Source organism: Asterias rubens, chromosome 8 (genome assembly GCF_902459465.1).
Source record: "Asterias rubens chromosome 8, eAstRub1.3, whole genome shotgun sequence".
Lineage (NCBI taxonomy): Eukaryota > Metazoa > Echinodermata > Asteroidea > Forcipulatida > Asteriidae > Asterias > Asterias rubens.
Window position 1 is genome coordinate 9,148,538 of NC_047069.1, and position 22,026 is coordinate 9,170,563.

At 38.3% G+C, this 22,026-nt stretch overlaps 1 protein-coding gene across 1 annotated transcript in view; it reads right to left on the minus strand.

Moving 5' to 3' along the window:
• LOC117293832 (proteasome maturation protein-like) overlaps positions 1–21,546 on the minus strand; it is a 61,578-nt gene extending 40,032 nt beyond the window's left edge. Inside the window, exon 1 of the mRNA XM_033776288.1 lies at positions 21,488–21,546. Within this exon, the coding sequence (XP_033632179.1) occupies positions 21,488–21,531 (44 nt within the window). The 5' untranslated portion in view covers positions 21,532–21,546. The remainder of the gene's footprint in view (positions 1–21,487) is intronic.
• Between the last annotated feature and the right edge of the window lie 480 nt (positions 21,547–22,026).

Consider the following 22,026-nt stretch of genomic DNA (forward strand, 5'->3'; position numbering starts at 1 on the left):
TTAGTAATAGGACAAATTAAAAATTAAGAAATACACGCATCATCTTCCGATATGATTCTTATTAAACCTAAATGATGTTGACAAACAGAGATGTTTACACATTTTTCTGGTATTGAAACCAAGGTATAAATAAATTGCTAAAATAGCACCGTAGCCTAAAGGTCTGCAGAAACCTATGCAGTGGCGACGATCATGAAATATGTTGAGCCTCAGGTTGAAGTGGGATTTAAAACTGTGGGGTCAATAAGGTCAGAGAACGATATCACTACCTTATCTTGAACAACTTATTAGTTATGCTTGCACGTAATGTTGACAAAAACTATAATATGATTACAATAATAGACTATATTTGCATTTCCCACTAAAGAGTGAGACATCCACACCCACACGACAAAATCCCAACGGTGTGATTTCATTAACTCAATTCTTACATCATACCCACAAACAAAAACAACATATGCCACAATCAGTTACTGAGTAAGTCACCTCGACCAGGAAAGTTAACCTTGAACTTGCCAAAATATTACACAAAATTGCACGCTTGTCATACACAGTTTGTGCAACCAGTTGTGATTTGTCCAGAGATTACTTCATGAGTTACAACCGACGAGAACTATAAGATTAGTCAGATTTCCATCAACACCACGAGAAACGTAACCTGTCAAGAAGCATCTTTCTAACCCCGAGTAGTAGAGCTCATGAAAGTTAGACTTGACCTCTTAGAATCAAACTTGAAGCGCATCGTAGAGAGAACTATAAGATTACTCAGATCTCCATCAATACCACGAGAAACGTAAACCTGTCACGAAGCATCTCTCTAACCTAGAGTGGTAGAACTCATGACAGTAAAACTTGACCTCTAAGAATAAAACTTGAAGCGCATCCTAACGAGGCAGTCTTGTCCATCCTGAGTAACAAGAGAGAACGGCAATATTACTCAGATCTCCGTCAATACCATGAGAAACGTTGCCTGTCACAAAGCATCTCTCTAACCCTGAGAAGTAGAACTCATGACAGTTAAGACTTGACCACTAAGAATCAAACTCGAAGCGCATCCTAACTAGGCAGTCTTGTCTGTCCTCAGTTACTTGGAAAAAAGGAGAAACGTTTCATTGAGTAGAAGGGCTGATATACATGTTCCATGGCTTCATCACTTTTCAGGGTATTTTATAATTAAGAAAACATTCTGATTTTTTTCCACGGGCAAAATAAGAACAACATGCGTGCACATAGTTCAACAGCCACCTAAAATCTCCAAAAGTATTCTCTACAAGCAAAATAATAAGACTCTCTAATAATGTGAAGAAGTGCACGTACACATGCAAACACCTTCATGTCAGTGCAAAAACGTTGCACAATGTATCTCCTAAAATAGCACTTACGCTACGCGTGAGTTTGAAATTGTCAAAACTTTGTGTCTCACTTAAAGCAGCACCCAATATACAATGCTTTTGCAAGATCAAGATACAACATTTTGACACTGATGCGATGACATTTAAGTCCAAAGAAAACATACTTATTATAGTTTGATCAATATTATTGCAATGATACTTAAATCATTTCCCCAATAATCTTCTTAATCTTGCTACATGTACATGATTCTGTTTCTGATCAAGCTGAGTTGTTATGTTCCTTTTCACTCCAATGTGATGGCAAGAAGTTCCAATGTAAAAAAGACTGCTGAACAAAACATGTAGAATATACAATTTTACAAGCCAAAACTTGCCTTGCATTTTTTTATTTTATTTTTTTTTTACACGAGGTATGCATAACTGTGAACTATGAGAACCATTTTTCCATCATCTAAGCATCTAAGTTGAGTTTTACAAGGTGGTGCAACACCTTCAGCCAAAATGCGTGAAAAAACTGAGGCGTTATTATTAATATTTTAAGTGTACCAAGTTCTTTTACAGACATTGCGCCCCATCCGAAGAACAAAGTAATAATGGTTAAAGTGTCAGAAGTGTTCAAGCACTATTCAAGAATTGAGGGGCATTATTAGAAATCTTTTCAGATCTTGTATTTGACAAACTTTTTTTCCATATTCGTTGACAAAGAGCTGGACAGTTGAGCAGGCTGGACACTTCAAGGAGGCAACGAAGGTGATTGCCTCCATGACCTGGGGTCATTGCCTTGTTACCCTTGAACTGCTTATTAGAAATTTACAGTTTCCTCATAAAGTGCCCTTTAACAAAGGAGAAAATGCCTCGGTGCCCTTGCCTTTAAAAAATAAAATAAAAAATCATACAGGCCTACAATCCCGACTATATCTCGTTGGGCCCCCCTTTGGTTCTCATTGTTGCATGGTCTTCTTCTGCGTTCAAGTGAACATTGAGCTGGGGGACAGGGGGGAGAGAATGTTTATTGTCAGGGGAAGTGGACAGGGGTGGCACAAGCTTTTCGGCCGTGATTGTAGTTACAACTACAAGAGACAAATGTCTGTAATAATTTGGAACGGTTTTCACTGTGTAACCCACAGCAGGGGCATCACTTGCAAGAAGAGACCTAGAAAGCACTGAAACACTCACTGAAGCAGAACATGCTCACATTACCCCCCCTCCTACCACCTTCAGGGCCAGGTACGTTCCCCCTCCCCAAGGATGTACAGAACAGCTACCACGTCAACAGAGGAAATGAGACAGCGATGGCATCAGGGGCGGCAGTGCATTGAGTCACACTCAGGTGCTCTGTGTGTCTTCTAAAAGGTTGGGAGGGTGAGGTAAGGGCGGTCTCTTCGTCACCATTTTGTTTGACAAAGTGGCCCTGACCACTATGACCATGACAGGAACTGACAAAAGTGAGTGGACATGGCCTCTTGTATACAAGGTAATAGGCAGGGTCGCATACACAGGAGGTTTTCATTTACCTGTACACGTAATGTACCATGGAATTTTGTTCTCTCTCTCTGTCTCTTCAGGAAGGCCAGGATGCACAATTTTAGTATGAGTGGGCGACAGTCTAAAATGTAAGCCGCAAAATGTAAAAAGGAAATAACCTACCCGACTAAACGCTAGTAGCTGCAGCTATTTTGGGCGAGTCATAATAAAGGCAATACGGGTTAACTGTAATGCACATATGTATTTATCATATTTGGTGCGTATTTCTTAGTCAAATATCCAAGCCAAATGACTATTAATGGCTATTCTGTTTGTGACATTTGGTGCAAACTTAGGTTTTTATTAGTCAGCAAGAGTTGTCAAGAAAGTCTTGACTCAAGTCGACTCAAGTCGAATACCACATCCATGCTTATAAGTTCCATAAGCAAATTTCATGTAAAGCGCACCTGCATTCAGATGATGACTGTGGGGCTACCTATTACCATTATCAATTAGTCGTCTATCAAGGAAACTCAGTACATTTATTATTAAGCTAATCAGAGCATACTCGTCAAAACATTGTACACAACTGGATCGTTTTGGAACCTAGGTGGTCATGTCCATGAGGCCAACCACCTTTCCTTAAAGGTACGGTCATGTTCATTATGGAACCTACATGTAGGTGGTCATGTCCATGAGGCCAACCACCTTTCCTTAAAGGTACGGTCATGTTCATTATGGAACCTACATGTAGGTGGTCATGTCCATGAGGCCCACCACCTTTCCTTAAAGGTACGGTCGTTGTTTGGTTTTTTGTCAAGGTAACATCTGCTCAGAATCTTCATGAAAATGTCGCCAGCTGTCCTACCCATTAAAAAGTCCCGACATAAATGAATCTTTTCTGAGAGGAAATACTCCCCAGAAAGCAGTACCAAGTGATCCCTACAGAACAAGGGGATGAACATCGACTGGGGCATCGGTCATTGTACCAACGTAATTTCATGGATCATGACTGTGTTCTGGGTCCCCGCTCCGAGAGTCTGTTTCAGGAGACAGGGAGGCCAGGTACCAAATAAAACAAAGGAGAAGTCCTCAATAAAGAGAACATCATGTTTAAATGCCAACCAGACGCCCACTTTGATTTTCCCAAAGAATCTGTAGAGCTTGATAAGTTGAGGCAGTCACAGGTAACGGTGAGGTGAAGGGTTTATGATTATGCAGATCCCATGGGTGGTAATGACTGAACGTACTTCAGTGTGAAAATTAAGTTGTCAAAATAGCTGTGAGGCAAGCCTTATTAGTTATGAATCAGAGACATGTCCATGTACAGGGTGTATGCATGATAACAATCTTTACTGAATAAAAGGTCTTTCCTATGCTTTCCAAGAAGGCTCATAGGTTTTCTTACAAAACCTTTTTTTTTACCACCATACCCTATCTAATCTTGATTCAAAAACGTTTGTATACCATAGCAGTATAATGTTGTACCTTATCTTGATTCAAATAAGCTCAGTCCTTCCAACATGAAAAAATACTTCCAAAAAAGATTCTAAAACTAATCGACAATGAACAATTAGACAACTAAACAAATTAAAGCCATTATACACTTTCGGCACAGAAAAAAAAAAGTTCACAGACTTACAAATAACTTACAGGGTTTACAGAAGGTAATGGTGAAAGACTTCTCTTGAAATATTATTCCATGAAATGCTTTACTTTTCGAGAAAACATTAAAACAATTATCAATTCTCGTTGTCGAGAATTACGGATTTATTTTAAACACATGTCATGACACGGCGAAACGTGCGGAAACAAGGGTGGGTTTTCCCCGTTATTTTCTCCCGACCCCGATGACCGATTGAGCCTAAATTTTCACAAGTTTGTTATTTTTTATATCAGTTGTGATACACAAAGTGTGGGCCTTTGGACAACACTGTTTACCAACTTTACCGAAAGTGTCCAATGGCTTGAACTACAACTGATGACAATCCTACTGTTTATGTTTTAATGCTTTGAGGGGTTGTCTTAACACATACATGTACCCATCACCCAAAAGTCCCTCCTCCCTATCCCCCTACCCAGTATTAAACCTTTCAGAATATTAAACTCTACCACTTGTTATTTCAAGCTAGTGGGCTTAGAGTCTGTAGGTCACAGCAGCGCAATATATCAAATCAAAGAAAAACTGACGGAACTAAGAAAGAAGCTTGTATGAGAACTTTGGATAACATCCAGTGAGGTCACTACGGTACATTTTCAGTCACATAAAAACCTTTATAATTTCATGCGATAAATCTTCTCTGCAGTTTAGGGAGTCTCTGCATATTGTCCTAAATGTTGCTTTACAACATGCCATGAGTTATGGCTCTGTTTTTGCGCATTTCAAGGAAGGATGACGAACTTGACACAAGTGTATCCGGAATAGATTACCATCTTATTCTGGAAAGTCCCTACTCCTGTCCCGCTCTTTCTGCGTACCATACTATAGACCCAAGAGTCTCCTCATATAGAAAGCCATGCATTTCTGCAAAGTGAAGACTTTTGGCTGATTCACAACAAACCAAGATGCAGTATTTCAAAGTTTTTCAATCTCAAGAAAATTATCTTCATGTACTTCAAATCCTCCTTCCCAATGTCATTCATTGCAAGTGAAAAAATCCCTCCCCAATGGATCTAATCAATGGATTAATGGCTTTATGTCCCATCTAAAGCCTTGCTGAAAAAGGACACAAAATGCCTGACCAGGACTCAAACCCACACTCTACTCATGTGCAAAACCCCTTAGTGTTGACACTCCACATTAATATCAATGATTTTTTTCTGACAAAACCAATTTTAAAATGGCATTCAATAAAACATGTGGATGATGGTAGGTAAATGACCTCATCACACTGTCTCCACTTTGGGGAAGAAAAAAAACCTGTCCTTGGTTTAATGCCCCTAAAGCATAGAATATCATGACCTATAAGAAGAAGTGAGACAGATCTCAACAACTTCCACTTTTTTTGTTTTTCCCTTTAACACACAAACCGGTTTTGCCTTGTGGACTTTTCTTTTTGAACGCCCAGCTGTTTCCCATTGAGCGGTAAACGGAATCATCAGAACAGAATATAATTTTCCGGTTGATCAAATTAGAAGATCTTTCAACACACTTTTCCTTGATGAACAGTTTACAGTCCCTACCACTGGTTTGACTCTCAACACATCTCTAAATGGGTCAATGATTTTGGTCATTGTAAAAATAAAAGGGCGCCCCCCTCCCCCCCTCACCACCTTGGACCAAAAAAAGAAAGGGGGAAAGAAGAAAAAATATTTGTAACAGGAAATCAACTCAAATTTGTAAGTATTTCAACATGCCCATTAAGGCACTGTCACTTTCTTTTTATATAAAATTGGAGACTATAAATTTAGTCGGATATTTGAAGTCAAAGTTTAAGGCATTATTGCTCCTCGAACTGTTATAAAAGTTTGTGACATCGAAGAAATTAAAACAGACATTTATTGACTAGTCCATAAGTCTAAGCAATAAGAACATCAGCTCAGATCACATGAGTATTTCAAACTTGTTGTCAACATGGATTTACACAAGCATCTCTCAGACAATCAGTAATAAACGCAGTCTCGAAAGTAATGCAACCATCTCGACTTCCAATATTAGCATCAGGGAAAGACAGTTAATCCTTGGTGCTGGATCAAGTGGTTATGAATCACTACCAACAGACATGGTACAATTTGGGTCAAAATATGCAAAGCTGACATTTTCTAAACCTGCAGGTAACAAGCATGCTTTAAACTAGTTTTCAGCCTGAAATGCTGTCATCTGTGATTCACATGCTTTTTAGTTTTTACATCAGTTTGAATTTGTATGGCAAGAAAAAAGTAGATCAAAATTCATTCTCTGACAATTTAATGAAATGAATGTAGCACAAGTGGCATTTGTTGCAGTGATACCTTGTTTTTATACAGAGCATAACATTGCATTTCTGCAATGTATTTATGCAATGAATTACATTGTATGTCTGCAATGGTTTTCTGCAATAAATTACATTGTATATTAAATTCTACATTAAATAACATTGCATTTCATGGAATCACAATATTGCATTATTGTGTTATTGACTGTAGTGTATCCACTGTATATGAAGATTATCTGATACAAAAAGGTTGAGTTGTAATACTCTCTGAATTGAACTCTGGAACAACAATGAAAACCCATACACATCTGAATTGGATCGCAGAATATTTTTGTTTTCAAGTATCATCTGACGAGCAAACAAATTGACATTGGCAACACTTTTTCATTGTGCTGCCATTTTCAATCTTATTTTTCACTCAATCAAATCAATGTAACCAAACCAAGAATGAAAGGATAAAGTCTTGAGACAAAGTCACCAGAGAGCGGATTGGAATCCCGGTCATGACACTTCTCTTCATCATGCAAGACACTAAAATTGATTCTCATCACCCAAGAGTAAATGGGTACCTCAGAATGATTAGAAAATTGGCTGTCGATACTGCATACTCCTAAGGAGTTGAGATTGCCCAATCAAAATATCAGTGAGATTGCTAAGCAAAATATCAGTGTAAAGACAAATCACAAACCAATATTCATCACACAGCATTTTGGATGGCTATCAACCTTTTGCTAAGCAGGATTTATCTGTGCTTAGCCAATATGCACGTGTGCTCAAATACTCCTGGATACACACCTGCTTTACGACTACATACAGGTTGGAGAAGTGTTAGTAACTATTTCCTGAGCCCTAATTTAATGGGTGTCTATTGCCAGGTGAATCACACACACACAAAGTGGCCATTAGTAGACATTTTCTTTTGATGGGCAAGGGAATTTATTTGAGAGAGACGTTAACTTCTATAAAGAGAAAACAAATGTAAAAAGAGCAAGACGTAACACGGACATAGTCAACTAGTGAATTGTACATTTAAACAAACATTATTTAGCATGCAGCATATAAAGTATAATTTAATTTTATAAAACATTTCTATTTATTTGTAGAAGATTTTCCCACTGGATATGAGGATACAAGAATTTGTATCCTCGTAGAAAGTGGCAAGAGGGGAGGCAAGAGATTCTATAAGGGGGAGCCCCCATTTCCGCAAAGTTCCACTCTACTCTAGGGGCCAATATTGTTTCTATGTTCCCCCCTCCCAATTTCCCCAATATTTTCCCCATGTTCTTTCTACATTTCCCCAAAGATTTCTTATCCAATGTTCCCCCTACATTTCCCAGTATTCTCCGCCCCCAAACAGTGGTCCACTGTCCAAATAACACCTGAGGATAAGTTAAAATTCACTCAAAAAATAGTCTGGCTGGCTAGTTCAGTTTGAAAAGCTTCCCTATTCCTTTTGAAATATGGCCCAGTGAAAAAGGTGATGGACTAGTGAAACATTTCTCCAAGTTCTCTCAAACTTTTCTCCAAATTTTCCCTTGCATCATTGTAATTGTCCCCTTGTTTTCCATCCTATGTTAACCACAAGAACTCTATCACAATCCTAAACTCCCAACCAGGCACGTCTTTCCCCAGATGGCCCAAGCTGTTAATAATAATCACCAACTCATACTTGGCAGCATGTCACAACCTGCTTTTCTACCCTGCCATGCCCATCTACTTCAGTAATCTCCTCTGAAACATAGACTGTATTTTTATCACTAACTAAATGGGGATGGTAGGGTAATGGCTTTACCACTCGTAAACAGTTCATAACCTTGATGCTGAAACAGGTGGCCTGGGGTCCATGTATACATTATGTCTTTGTTGCTACTGGCAACTATATGACGCAGACACTCTGCTGGAAGAAGTTACCTAAACAATTTACAAATATGGACACAGAAAGTGCTCACAATACATCTTGTCCATAAACAAAAAATACATTGTCACCAAAACCTTCAGTTACTCTTATAAAAAGTATATTTCTTTCTTGTAAACTAAAGCACAAGAAAAAGAATTGTATCTTAAGATAAAAAGTATTATTGTCTTAAACATCTGCTTGTACAGCACCTTTGGTGCAAATATGACATCAGTCTTGTATTGAAAAGCGCAGGCTTTATAAGAAAGAATTCTTCCTCCCTGACGGGGTGGCTAAAAAAAAGTAAATTGGGGCTGAACAAAGAAAAGGTGACCAAAGCAAGACTTGAACGACCGTCAGACTAACGTGCCAACACTCGACTCACTGAACTATCTAGCCCGATGTAGATAAAAAGTGTTACTGTCCCATTATGTGCTTGACAGAAAAGAAGAGCAAACAAGACAGTTCTCCAACACTTACAGCACCTTTACGTTAAAATAGAACACCATTCTTTGTATTGGAAAGATTGGATTTATAAGAAAGGTTTTCTTCTTCTACGAAGGGGTGGCAATATAAAAAGTGTTACTGTCACAAACATGCTTGACTGAGGGGTCATCAACATCTCCACTATTACAGCACCATTATTGTGTTCCAATGCGAAAACCATCCTTTGTATTGGAAAGACATAGAATGTACATAAATAATAATAATTAAAACTTATAAAACGCCATCTAACTAAGACTAAACTTATTCCGAGGCGCATAAAACAAACAAAGAGAGCAAAAAAACAAAAATACAAATTACGAAGCTTGGAAAGAAATAAGGGTACGTTGAATAAAAATGTTGAATTACATAAACGTGTTGGCAAAAATAAATGGTTAAAAACAGACAGAAAGTCAATCATAAGAAATTTTGAATAGGTGGGTTTTTAGCAAAGTTTTTAAAATGTCCAGAGACGTTGTAGCTCGAATATGTAAAGGAAGAGAGTTGGGACAAGCTTTTTGTCAAGGCCTTATGGGCTTGGAGAGCTGCAATCCCAAGCGACTGGTACAGGAGACCAAGCATGCGAGTGGCTCCCGTCCCAGTCGCTCAGCTGTTTACACCACTAAAGCATTGACAAAAGGCCAACATTGGGGTGGCTACTCAAGGACTTCCTCTCAAACAACCTGGATCCCAAGCTTTCAGATTTGACATACAGCAGAGTGCTGTTAACCATCATCAAAGTCCAGCACACAAATCATAAAGAGAGTAGGCATTTCCCAGTGTTGGTCATCATTAGTTGCTCCTCATTGAACCACATGGCTTTTTTTTGTCAGCCTTAGAAAAACACCCTTCACAAAGGGTTTTGTAAACATTTATGTTCAATTTGTTAAAACAAATTACTGAAGATACAAAGTATATTATGTTTATTTTCTCCTGTCAATCTGGAATCTTCAAATGTCTGTTTAGTCCACAGACACAGGGGTCGATTTCAAAAAGAGTCAGGACTAGTCCTAACTTAGGACTAGTCCTAGGAGATACTAAAAATGTATGGCTAGTCCTAAGTTAGGGCAAGTAACTCGTCTTAACTCGAGATAAGACTAGTCTTCACTCTTTGTGAAATCCTCAGGCAGCATACAGTCGCACATCCCACTCCAACACCAGATATTGAAACCTGCATATTTTAACCACTTAGTGACAAGGTTTTCCTAAATTTGTCTGTGCCCAGGGATGGAGTTAATGTTTTAGAACTGGCGGAATGATTTGTTTTTGAGAATATTGTTGTCATAAAGAAATCCTGACTACACTAAACAATGCAAAGACAAGATAGGTTCTAATGCAACACACCAGGATTTATTTAGATTCTGGTCTTGTAAAAACAACTTAGGTCTCGTAAAACTTGGAGCCTACAAATATCCCCGCGGTATTGTGGAGCTTTCCCTCCGAATTCGAGCTCTGCCTAAAGCATGCAAAGATGGTAGATATAAAACAATACGCCATGGAAGAACTCTGAATGGCGTTTCATTTAGTCACTCTCCTCGGTTAAGCTACAACTCTGAGTCATTTCCGTCAGAGTAAAATGAAGACAGTTTGTAGTCCTACGGGTACAGATCAGTTTGCAGTTTGCACTCAACTGTCACATTCTCAATTGCACCTGTCTTTATCCCCTACTAACTGTACTAGTCTGAAATGATTGTAAGGTCACAAGTAGTTTACATTACTTGTACCCTTGTATATTGTGATCAGAACAGTTGGATGGGTTCCAGTATAGAAGACCTTTTGGGTAAACCAACTGTTCTCAGAAATACTAAAGCACACATAACTTTGTTTATGTAAACACAAAATCATCCATTATGTCCCATCAAACAAACCCGATGGTTGTTGCCCAAAGATAAGGTCAATTCAGCCCAGTCCGACAAATTTTGTGTTTATTTTATAAGACAAAAATGATAAATAACCCTATGTTTGCTTCTCATAGTATACAAAGTGATGTAAAAAGAAAAAATAGAATGAATGTCAGGAAACTTGTAACAATAACTAGTAAACTTCTGAGTAAAGGTTTTGAGCCTTGAGGTCTAAGTACAGACTTTTAAATTATCTTGAATTTTGAGTTTTTAGACATACTCCAACAACTTGTACTGTGATCGTGATATTGATGATCCTTAAAAAAAAACAGAGCCATTAAATCCACACAAAAATACTTTTGGTGATATGGAGCTCACTTCCAAGCAGGACACCCATCAATCATCGTTCAAGACCTCCTCAACATTACCAAAAATATGTACGCGATGTTGCCATCGCACAACCAAAAGATCTAAACATTTGCGCACACATTTGCAACATGTTTGCGCAAGTGGAACGGACTCAGGACATCCCACAGGTTACAGTTCAGGTTTACAGACGTTGTACTAAAACCAAATTATAAAACTGTAGGTTTGGACACAATGTGGATTTTTTTATTTCTCCATTTGATTGCTTCACTCATACCTCTTTCAAGAACAGTAGAAGGTGTGAAGGCTCAAGGAGATTTTTTAGAAAATCCTCAAATCAGAAAAAAATCACAGGCCTGCCGTGTATTATAATATGTTAACCAAAGAAAAACACTTTTTAGGGCGAACCCTGCAATCATATCCCTTCCCCATTTCCTGTTGCTCAGAAAACAACTTATGTGCTGGAATGGTGGTTAGACGGTGGAAAGAGAGGTGTGAGCAATTGGATACTCCGATCAAGAAACTACACAGATCTTTTCAAAATCTCCACAGGGAAAAATATAAAGTTTTAGTCCCTGCCTTGGAATTCCCTTTCCCCCACTTGTGGTATTGAGGGCCAGAGTGGTGCATTGAGGGAGGGGGTATTTAGGCCCCAGCAATCTGGGGGAGACTTTTGAAGAGTACCCTGATTATCTCAGGTCTCTGCATGGTCCCTTCTATCTTATGTTCTGATGCTTTGACAGACAGATTTATGTCCGCTGGGGCTAGACCCAGGATAGAATTGAGGTCACAGGAGCCCGCCTGTAAAAGTCATCACAAAGATTCAGTGGATCTGTTGGGGAGAGGGGGGGGGGGGGATATTGCTGAAAGTGTGTGGCCAATTTTTCATAGGAGTAACACCACTGATGATTTCTTAATAGTCACCATTAATAGTGCTTATAGTGCACTTCTTATACATCAATACTCTAGTTTCTATGGCTACTAAATCATCTGCAACAGCATATGTAACTCATTCTTCTTCTATTTGTTTGAAGTAGCCACATGTTGAGGAAGTAATGTCATATCCACATGTGGGTTTTTATCAGACAAATGAGTATGTATCATGACACAAATCTACAGCCAGTAGTGGCAACTTTTACTCAAGTAACATCAAATTAAACTTAAAGGATTCAGCTCTTTGCAAACAAATGTATTATTCAATTGAAAAACACAAGACAACCAGATGTTCCCTAAATTTGTTTTTTGTGAAACAGTCGCCACTCTCAGAAATACTGATGAACCTTTGTTAACGGAGGTGAGAAATTTTGTGACCGCGTCTCAAAATGATGAATGTTTCCCTTCCTAACCCTTTCAATCACAGCTCCCTCTTTCCTTCCTTTAGGATACCTGTTAATATTTCTGTGGTTAGTTCTTACTCCGATGGAGATTTCTCTGAAGGGCCCCAATTGTCCTTATCAGCCGAGACAGGCTCTGCTATTCTCAGCTGGCTGTTCTACACATTGCAAAATATGATCCCCTAACAACTATTGTAAATTTTAATTTACTGCATGGCAAGTGTTCATACTTTCTGTTTTGACATAAAAGGTTGATTTTTATGGAAAGTGGCACAGCATGTTCAGGTATTCTAAGGAAATACATGGGTATTTGGCAGTGTACAAAATAATGTACATTGCCAAACACGTTTCTACCAAATTATTGTTTAAGTTTCATAATTTTGCTCTTATACCCGGTAAATTGCTTTGGCGTTGTATAACCCATCTACTAAAAGGGAGGTGGCATCACGCCACAAACTAGCCAAGTCCATAACATGGCTTTAACGTGGTTTGGGGTCACACTTACAGCTGACAACAAATTTGATAGACTGGCGACAGGGTTGACGAACAAATTAACTGTTACAAACATTAGCATATATGGAGAGAGGAAGTGTGCATGACTGTTATCTTGGCTTTACTTTAAAAAATTTAAACAATCTTTCCTCCTTCAAGTGCTATTTTAATCTCTTCAATCTCTCATATCAATGTTTAGTGTATTTAATTGACTGGTCTTAAGTCTTTGCGGAAGTTGCTTTTTCTTACGGAATTTACCTCGCCCTAATCAAAACTGGGGTTCGGGGGGGGGGGGGGATCTTCTTTTTAATCACACAGATTTACCATATGAAGACTATTTTACAAACATTTTGCACAAGATACATTCAAGCAAAGATGGGGTAAATAATATTTCCCTGAAACTTGGTGTTGGTATTTATAGCAACCTTGCATTGTCTAAATACAAGCCTGTGAAGAACAACCATAAATAATTACATAGCGACAAAGCTGAACATATTGTTTATGTTTTACACAAATGCAAACATTGTTTATTTTCTTTTGTATTGTTTATTTCTTTCTGCCGAAAAAGGGTATGCCTTCAGATAAGAGTTAGGGTGGGTACCCGGAAACAGACGTATTTTTGTGGGGGGAGGGTTTATAAAACTATCACAATAACTTGGTCTTTAGAAGATTCGTTGATCAGTGATGTCTCTGACTTTGTTCTATCCATTCAATGGGGGAAAAATTACATTCCTTCACTTCCAAAACATGCCTACCCTTTCAGTAAGGCTCATTACTATAATGTAAACCATCATTATTTAGTTATTGTTGTTTACTACAAAATGCAATATTAATTCTATGGTTGTCAGTGTGATAGGAACGCCCAACAATCAATCTTCCGTTGGGACCCTATGTAGATGTCACATCCACATAAACAAATCACAAATCCCTAAAACAGATTGGATGAAATTTAGACGGCACTCTGCGCTTTAAACTTTAGAAGAAACTTGAGTAGAAACAGTAAGATAGAACAGGTGGCTTGTCATGTTTACAAACTACCTCCAGAGACAGCAAGCTCTAAATTGGAGGAAGCATTGGGTGGCAACAGAGGGCTGATGAGGCAGGGCCTGGGTGTCTCCCCTGAGCAATTCAGCTCCAAAAAAGCTACAAATAAATATGTCTCAGAATAGGCCCAGTCTATGATAGGGGGAACCCAGAGAACCTAACTTTGAGATATCGTGGTCTCATAGAACTCTGTGAACAACTACCGAGCCATTCTCTCAAATTGAGCATCAGGTGGGCATCAAGCTACTGTTAGTTTTACATGAATTTATACAAAGAAAAGATCTTTTTAGTTGTGTACTTACTAAGAATCCCCCCACCCTCCCCCCCCCAAAAAAAAAGTCCAAACTTAACTGAAAATCAATGAATTTATACAAAGAAAAGATCTTTTTAGTTGTGTACATACTAAGAATCCCCCCACCCTCCCCCCCCAAAAAAAAAGTCCAAACTTAACTGAAAATCAAGGCCACAAAGAGCAGAACTTACAAGACCCTTGGAGACCCCTTATCCCTTGTGATTTCTTCGACCACAGAAAAAAGGAGTCTGGAATTGCATGGCCCCTCCTTATTGAGTGGTTGAGTAAGTGGATTAAAGTTTTGTCCCGAGACCATTATGAAAGATGGGTTCCTCGTCTGTCAAGGCCCTCAACGAGGGTAGACATCTGTGAGTCTCATCTCTTGTGCTAGGGTAGAGTTGTTGTCCCTGAGTACAGATTCCCTTATGAGTGCCCCGTGACCCCACGCCAACCTGGCAATCTGGCAATCTTATTATATACACACAGACTTGACAAAATGCTAATACGAAACACTCTTGTTTGTTGGCCGGTGCTAAAAAGAAGAAAAGATCACTGAGAAATGGCTTCCTGGTTCTGTGTGATTGTGCGATGACGAAACACAGGAAATATTTAACTTCATTGGCCAAACAGAGTCAAGTGATAACATCTCGGTAAATTTTGGGGAAAAACTTTTTACAGATAGGCATCCCGTGTTTGTCCAAGGAGAAACTTCAGCAGAAAACAAAACAACAAACAAATCAGTATCGGAAAGAAGCCTACAGTCCAGTGTTACATTCAAGCCATAACTCCACATAAAAAGCAAATAACTTCATGGTTTTCCAGCACGTTCTCTCCGCAGTCAGGATGTAGCCCTAAGTATCTACACTCCATTCAAGATACTTGTGTCCTTGATGTCAAATTAAATGTGGTTTGACCTTTCCAAAGATTTCCCACATCCTCTTATCTCAAACCCCAAAGTGAGGTACGTTAGGCATCTTTCCAGACTCTAACCTCTCGGCAAAAATTGTTTTCCCTATCCAAACATTTCCTTTGACAAAGATTAGAGCATAAAAAATACATCAAAATTATCTGTAGTGGGTCAATATAAAAGGTACTCACAACACACAGTGAAACAAAATGGAAACTTTTAGGTAACTGACCTCAGTAATTTGGAAATACATAATCCGATAAACGCTTCCAGATTGAAATGTTTTAGAATCCCTCTCTCTAAAACCGAATTCGTTTCGAGGATAGTATTTTTCAAAATTATTAGCAGTTGCAGTTCTTCTTACCAAGTAAGTTTTTATGGTCATTAATATTTGGATTAATTACTAAAGGTATACTCTCCCTTTAAGGAATGGTCGCCACAAAACTGTTTTCTTTCATTGCAGTACTTCAGATAGAAATCAAGTGTATCTCAAGACTTTCGGTACTGATTTCATTTATCAATTCTGGTTATTTGAAGCCAAAGGGCGTTCAGAAAAGCAAACTTAATCGGTATATCAGCCAGCAACCCAATAGAGAGAAGACTAGGAAGGAAGTTTCAATTTTAGGTGAGGGAGGAATACCCCAGAAAATTGTTCCGAGTCCCCCCCCCCCCCCCCCCCCCCCCCCGGCATGATTCCAACCAGGATCCTACAGATGGAAGGTGAGGAAATAATATGCCACTACGCCAACTTAACCACCCTACTGATATCGAGGTTACAAAAAGTCATCTTTCTGAGGGAAGAAGACCCTAGAAAATGGTTTTACAAAATATTTTAAAAAGCCATCAGGAAGGGACTAAAAACCACAATCCACAGAGTGACGTCCCCTTCCACAACATGATTCAAACTGTGATCCTGCAGGTGGAAGGCGAGGAAATAATATGCCACTATGCCATCCTATTGATATACGGGTAACCAAAAATTAATATTCTTTATCCCGATGCAAATTTAACATCTATTGATATCGAAGTTACAAAAAGTAATCTTTCTGAGAGAAGAAGACCCCAGAAAATCGTTCCAAAGGAAAACCAACGCTATCAGGTAGGGACTGAAAACCCAATCCACACACTGCCAGTCTCCCTCCCCCTTCCCCGACATGATTCAAACCGGGATCTTACAGATGGGCAGCAGGGAAATAATAACTATCTTCCACTACGCCAACCTAACCATCCTACTGATATCAAGTTTCCAAAAATTAATCTTTCTGTTTCAAAATCCTTCTATTATCATTACAAATTTGTTTCATACCTTTAATAAATGTAAGAATCTCTATTAAATTTGTATAATATTGTATCATCACAGCAATGAGCAGGGTGCTTTACAAAATGTAACTTTAAGTGTAGAACTTCATAACAAAAATTTAAACAAATAAATAAAACATCAGACACAAGTTAACTAGTGTCACAACAAGTATTTTCAAAGAAACTGTTTCCCCTGAACAACAAAAAGGCATTAGTCGAAGTGAGAAGATTCCCACAAGGGAAGTATCACAGACACAAATAATTTAGATGGATTATATAATCACCAGTTTTGGATCAAATGTACTCTCCGGACAACTAGTTCCTCAATCATTTAAATTCAGTAAATTACTAAAGGTGTGTCTGAGAGTGAAGGCACATGACATCCACACACCCATTATTGGTCCTTAGTTGTGCGGACTTGCGACAATATTTTGGGGTAGGATGGACAGGGAATGTCTTCATATTAAGGGTGCTACGGATGTCCGAGCCTAAAGATCTGGCGTCAGTCTCCAAGGCTCTTGAATAACACCAGAAAGCGGCCTCTAGCCTAGGTCAATCCCCATCCTTAATGAACTATCAGTCACCTACATGTATATTCATATGCAAACGACCCTAAGTGTCTGCCAAACATCACCTCGGACCTTGATTGTCACTTACCAAAACACAGAATATAGAAAGCTTACGCCAATGCACGTTTCAGAAAACAGAAACCTAAATAAAAAATTGTTCTAACATCATCAGGCCTTGCCCTGAAGCCCGCTGTAATTGCCCTGTGGACTACCAACAACCAACAAAGGCTTCAAGAAAATTAGCTTTGAACTCTTCCTTGTTTTTGGACACAACACTTGATGTGGTTCAAGATGTAAAGTCCTGCCCTTTTTTTACTGAAAGTTTTAAATTACTATACAGGTCAAACAAGATGACCTTGGTTCCCACATTATTTTCACTCTACGCTTGTTTCCCAGGACAAACAAAATGCCTGATGTACTCAATTGCTTTTAAAATCTCAACTATTCCTGACTCAGCAATGTCCACTTACAAACAAGGTTGGGAATTGTTCATGTTCATAAACAAGAAACTTGAAAATCAAAGAATGTCGTAAGACAGGAGAATGTTAAGAGTGCCACTTAGAAAACACCATTAGAATCCTCCGAACCTGACATCCTTAATTTGTTTGGTTATTTTCAAGACACTCGTGACATAGAGATAGATTTCTGAGAAGGGTGTTAAAGGCAAAGTATACTTTTGTGTTTCGGAACTGTTCAATTTTTTTTTTTATCCTATAAAATTATAGACAGATACAATCAAATTGAAAATGTGAAAACTTCATTTCAAAAGGTGGTTACACTTTGAGATATCACCAACAACGCCTGAGTGAATGAACCATAATAAACCCGCGCCGAGGCCTGGACTTGATCATTTTACCGAGACGAAGTGGAGGTAAATAATCAAGAACCAGGCCACGGCGGGTTTAGCAACACCGTGCTTGAATAATACCATGACACGCAATAATACCATGACACGCATGCTTTAAGCCCCGTTATTTATTTTTTTAAAAGTCAACCATATTAATATTATCATTATCATTTGAAAAAATACTGATTCGTAGAGTGTCACGGCCGAGTGGTTAAGAGCATCGAATTCAAGTTCTGGTGCTAATTCACCGGAGTGTGGGTTCGAATCCCGGTCGTGACACTTTTGTCCTTGAGCAAGATACTTAACTATAATTGCTTCTCTTCACCCAGGGGTATAAATGGGTACCTGCGAGGGTAGAGGTTGATATTGTGAATGAAAAGCTTTCGGAGCGCCACGGCAGCTCGGGGCTGTATACTCCCTAAATGGGAGCTGTGAAAGATTAAAGGGATGTTTATTGGCCCAATGACCAGGGGACTAATGTAAAGCGCATTGATACGGTTTATTGTGAAATGCGCTATATAAGAATTTGTTATTATTATTATTATTATTATTATTATTATTCGTAATTCATTGATTGTCAATGCCAGTGTCACACACTCACAATCACATTCACATTGAACTGAAATTGATCCTTGATTATAAAAAAAAATTTGATGTAAATAAGAACATAAAGAATATCATTTGTAACTTTATTTGGGGGGATTTTTAAACCCTGAATTGCATGTGGGTTTTTAAACAAACACTAAACAGGGACAATTATATTTACAATACAACGCTACACACAGAGAACTGCAGAATCATAGAATGACATGCAAAAACACACATTTCAAGATGGCGGCCCCCATTGACCACAATCTCGACGAAATAACCAAAACTTAGGCAGCGAAAATGTCACCTAAATATCAATGGAAATTATAATCAATCATATGAATGTCCTAAGTAGAAGTTAATGATCACGTTGGACACCAATCGTGCTTGTAAAACTGCATAAATCAGTGAGAAACTAAACGTTATATACCAAGAATTAAAAAGCTCACCTGTGTTTCGTTGATGACAACACTCGACTGAGCATGCGCATTAAGTCATTGCACGATGAAGGCAAGTTAAACAGACGGCTCTTTTATCATCACTGCACGACCATTTCTACTGCTGTTTTATGTTTGTTTTGTAACTTTGGGTGTATTTCGATGTGTGTTGTGTTTTGTAATGTTATTTTAATCTTTTTAAATGTAAGAATGAAGTAAAATACCAAACTAGGCAAACTGACTGACACAATAATACATTTTGGAAAATTTTATTGACACTGGTGCCTCTTTGGGCCTACGTCTTGAGGGCTGTGGTGTGCGGTGCATGATTCAGGAAATTATGCAAAAAAGATTACGTTATGATTGATAACGAGCAGATTTAAATTTGCATACAAAAGTACACATACACGTGTTGGAAATGTGTCAAACTTGGTAGGAATGCTTCTTCTTCTTATTTTTCTCACTGCAAATAATTCACTTGGAAATATCGAATAACATTTTCAGACTTGGGTTGGTAACCCAGGCAACCCCCCCCCCCCCCACCCCTTTGTACTACTAGTGCATACTACAATTATCTACAAATACATATTCAAGAGGTGCTGTTTCAGTTTCTTTGAGAACAACGAGACTTTTTAATATCAGAGTTAAAGATGCTATGTCAGATTTTTGGCCGATTTGACCCAAAAAGTTTGATTTAAAAAAATTCAATAGGTATTTTGATAGGGGTCGAGAAAGTTAAAAGCTTTCATTTGAGCCATTGCTCGAAAAAGTCCGACAGTTATTAGTAGCAGTGAAATAAAGTGCTCAAAATTATTTTTGGCCGGGATCCCGCCAATATATCACGTGACCAATTCTTATGTGTTTTTTAAGAAATGTTTTAAATTGTTGTCATGGTTCCTGACCATTAGAAGTAAAAGTTAAACTTTTTTTCGTTAGAGTGGGTGATACTCTTTGAAATACAATTCACTCAAAAAAATATATTTTTTAATGTTTGGGGCCAAAAATCTGACATAGCATCTTTAAGGTTGTTCCAGATTAGGGTGCCATGAGATACAATGTTGTTTTTTGAAAACGTTGTTCGGTTATTTTGTAATCACTACTTGAAACTGCACGAGTTGAATAAGTATGTATTGATGAACACAATGTAAGATCATTAAATTCGTTGTAGAGCCACTTTTGTATCTATACATGAATTTACCTAAACAAATAAAATTGTACAAATCGAAACAATGTAATACAAAAACTTGCCACAGTTTTGCCAATTTACATGGTAGGTCTGCAGTTGGCCATATGAGAAATATTTTACTAGCTCAATAAATCTTTTAAATATACACATAGTCATTAATAGACAAGTTGTAATCATTTGTTTGTTTATAATTTGTTTATAATTTGGGGCGTCCCCCCTCCCCTTTAGTCACGCCACTGGCGAATGATGACATCTTATAGGAGGTCGACCGTTACTATTCAGTTTTTATTACCGCTAAAGGCACTTGTTTGCCACTGTAAGTTCCAAGTTCAAGGTCGGAATTCCAACAGGGAGACAATAATGATTGATCAGGCCACGGGAGAAAAAAACAATAAATAGATTAATTCAACAATAACAAACTAGAAATGAAAAAACAACATGCTCCTTCCAACTTCATCTGTGATTCCATCTTGAACTACAATAATAATTTATAAGAACTCTTCTGTCTCTGCGATTTGATGTCGAAATTCAATCATTGATATGATTCTCCTTCGCAACATGAGGTGCATGGAGGTACGCGTGGTGTAACAGCATGGGGACTCACTGGGGTCCTGCCTCAGACCCAGACGTAAACAACCTGCAGGCTGTGAACTGGCACGTGTCATACATTCATTGACAAGTCGTAATGTCAGAATGTGCGCGTGCCATCCAGGTCCGGTCTCCTGACATCGGCGTGAACCCCTTGCTTATGTTTTCCCTTGAAAGTTTCTTCGCATCACAAGCTAAAACTATAATATTGTTAAGGTATAATGTAACACTTTTAAGTGTAAATTCGATTTCGTTGACTCTTTTTACCCGAACATTAACGTTTCATCTAATGGATGTTTAGATCTGGAAAAAAATGTTATAATAAGCATTCAGCAGGTGGGCCTACAAATTAAACAATTAATTTGCACATTCATTCAGATAAAACAAATAAACTTAGCGTCGAGAATTAACTATATAAAAACACAAGTCAGTTTTTAAAAAAAATTTCGGGACTAGGTGCTATTAAAAAAAATAGGCCTACATCCAACAAAATTCATCGAGATTGTCTAGGCCGCTGTTTTGTCATGAAGGCTGGGATGGGCAGTCTTTGCCATTTGGGTACCTAAATATTTACGATAGTCGAACCTGACCGCTTGGTAGGCATTAGTCCGTAGTGAAGGATACGCCGTCCCATTTCTTGTGGCTCATGACTAGTGCTGGACTAATTTACAATACTCGGCAAACCAAACTTAGCCGGCTATATAGCCGTATAGCTGCCCTGTACTGAATCAACAAGTGTTCTGCAGTCACTTTGGTTGAGTTGACGACCCTAGTGGAATTCCATCAAGAAGTAAGAACGACCTTGTCTGTTTATCCAAACAGTGTAATTATTAATGACCATGTTTTCAACTTCGTATAGGACTATGTGGCGTTATCGTCATGCACTTGCATCTATTGTGGAAGAAAATTTATTAATGTCACCGTTCAAACATTCATCAAAATATTGTTTTCTTCACATCAGAATCTGTGTAAGTGCAGACATGATGACCTTTACCATCTATAACTGTTGATTTGAAACAAAATTAAAGCATTCAATTTGCTTTTGAGTGTGGTGATTGAATTATTTAAGTGTTGCATCACTGAGTGTTTCTCCGGGTTATAACCAAAATAATCAGGTTATAACGACTTT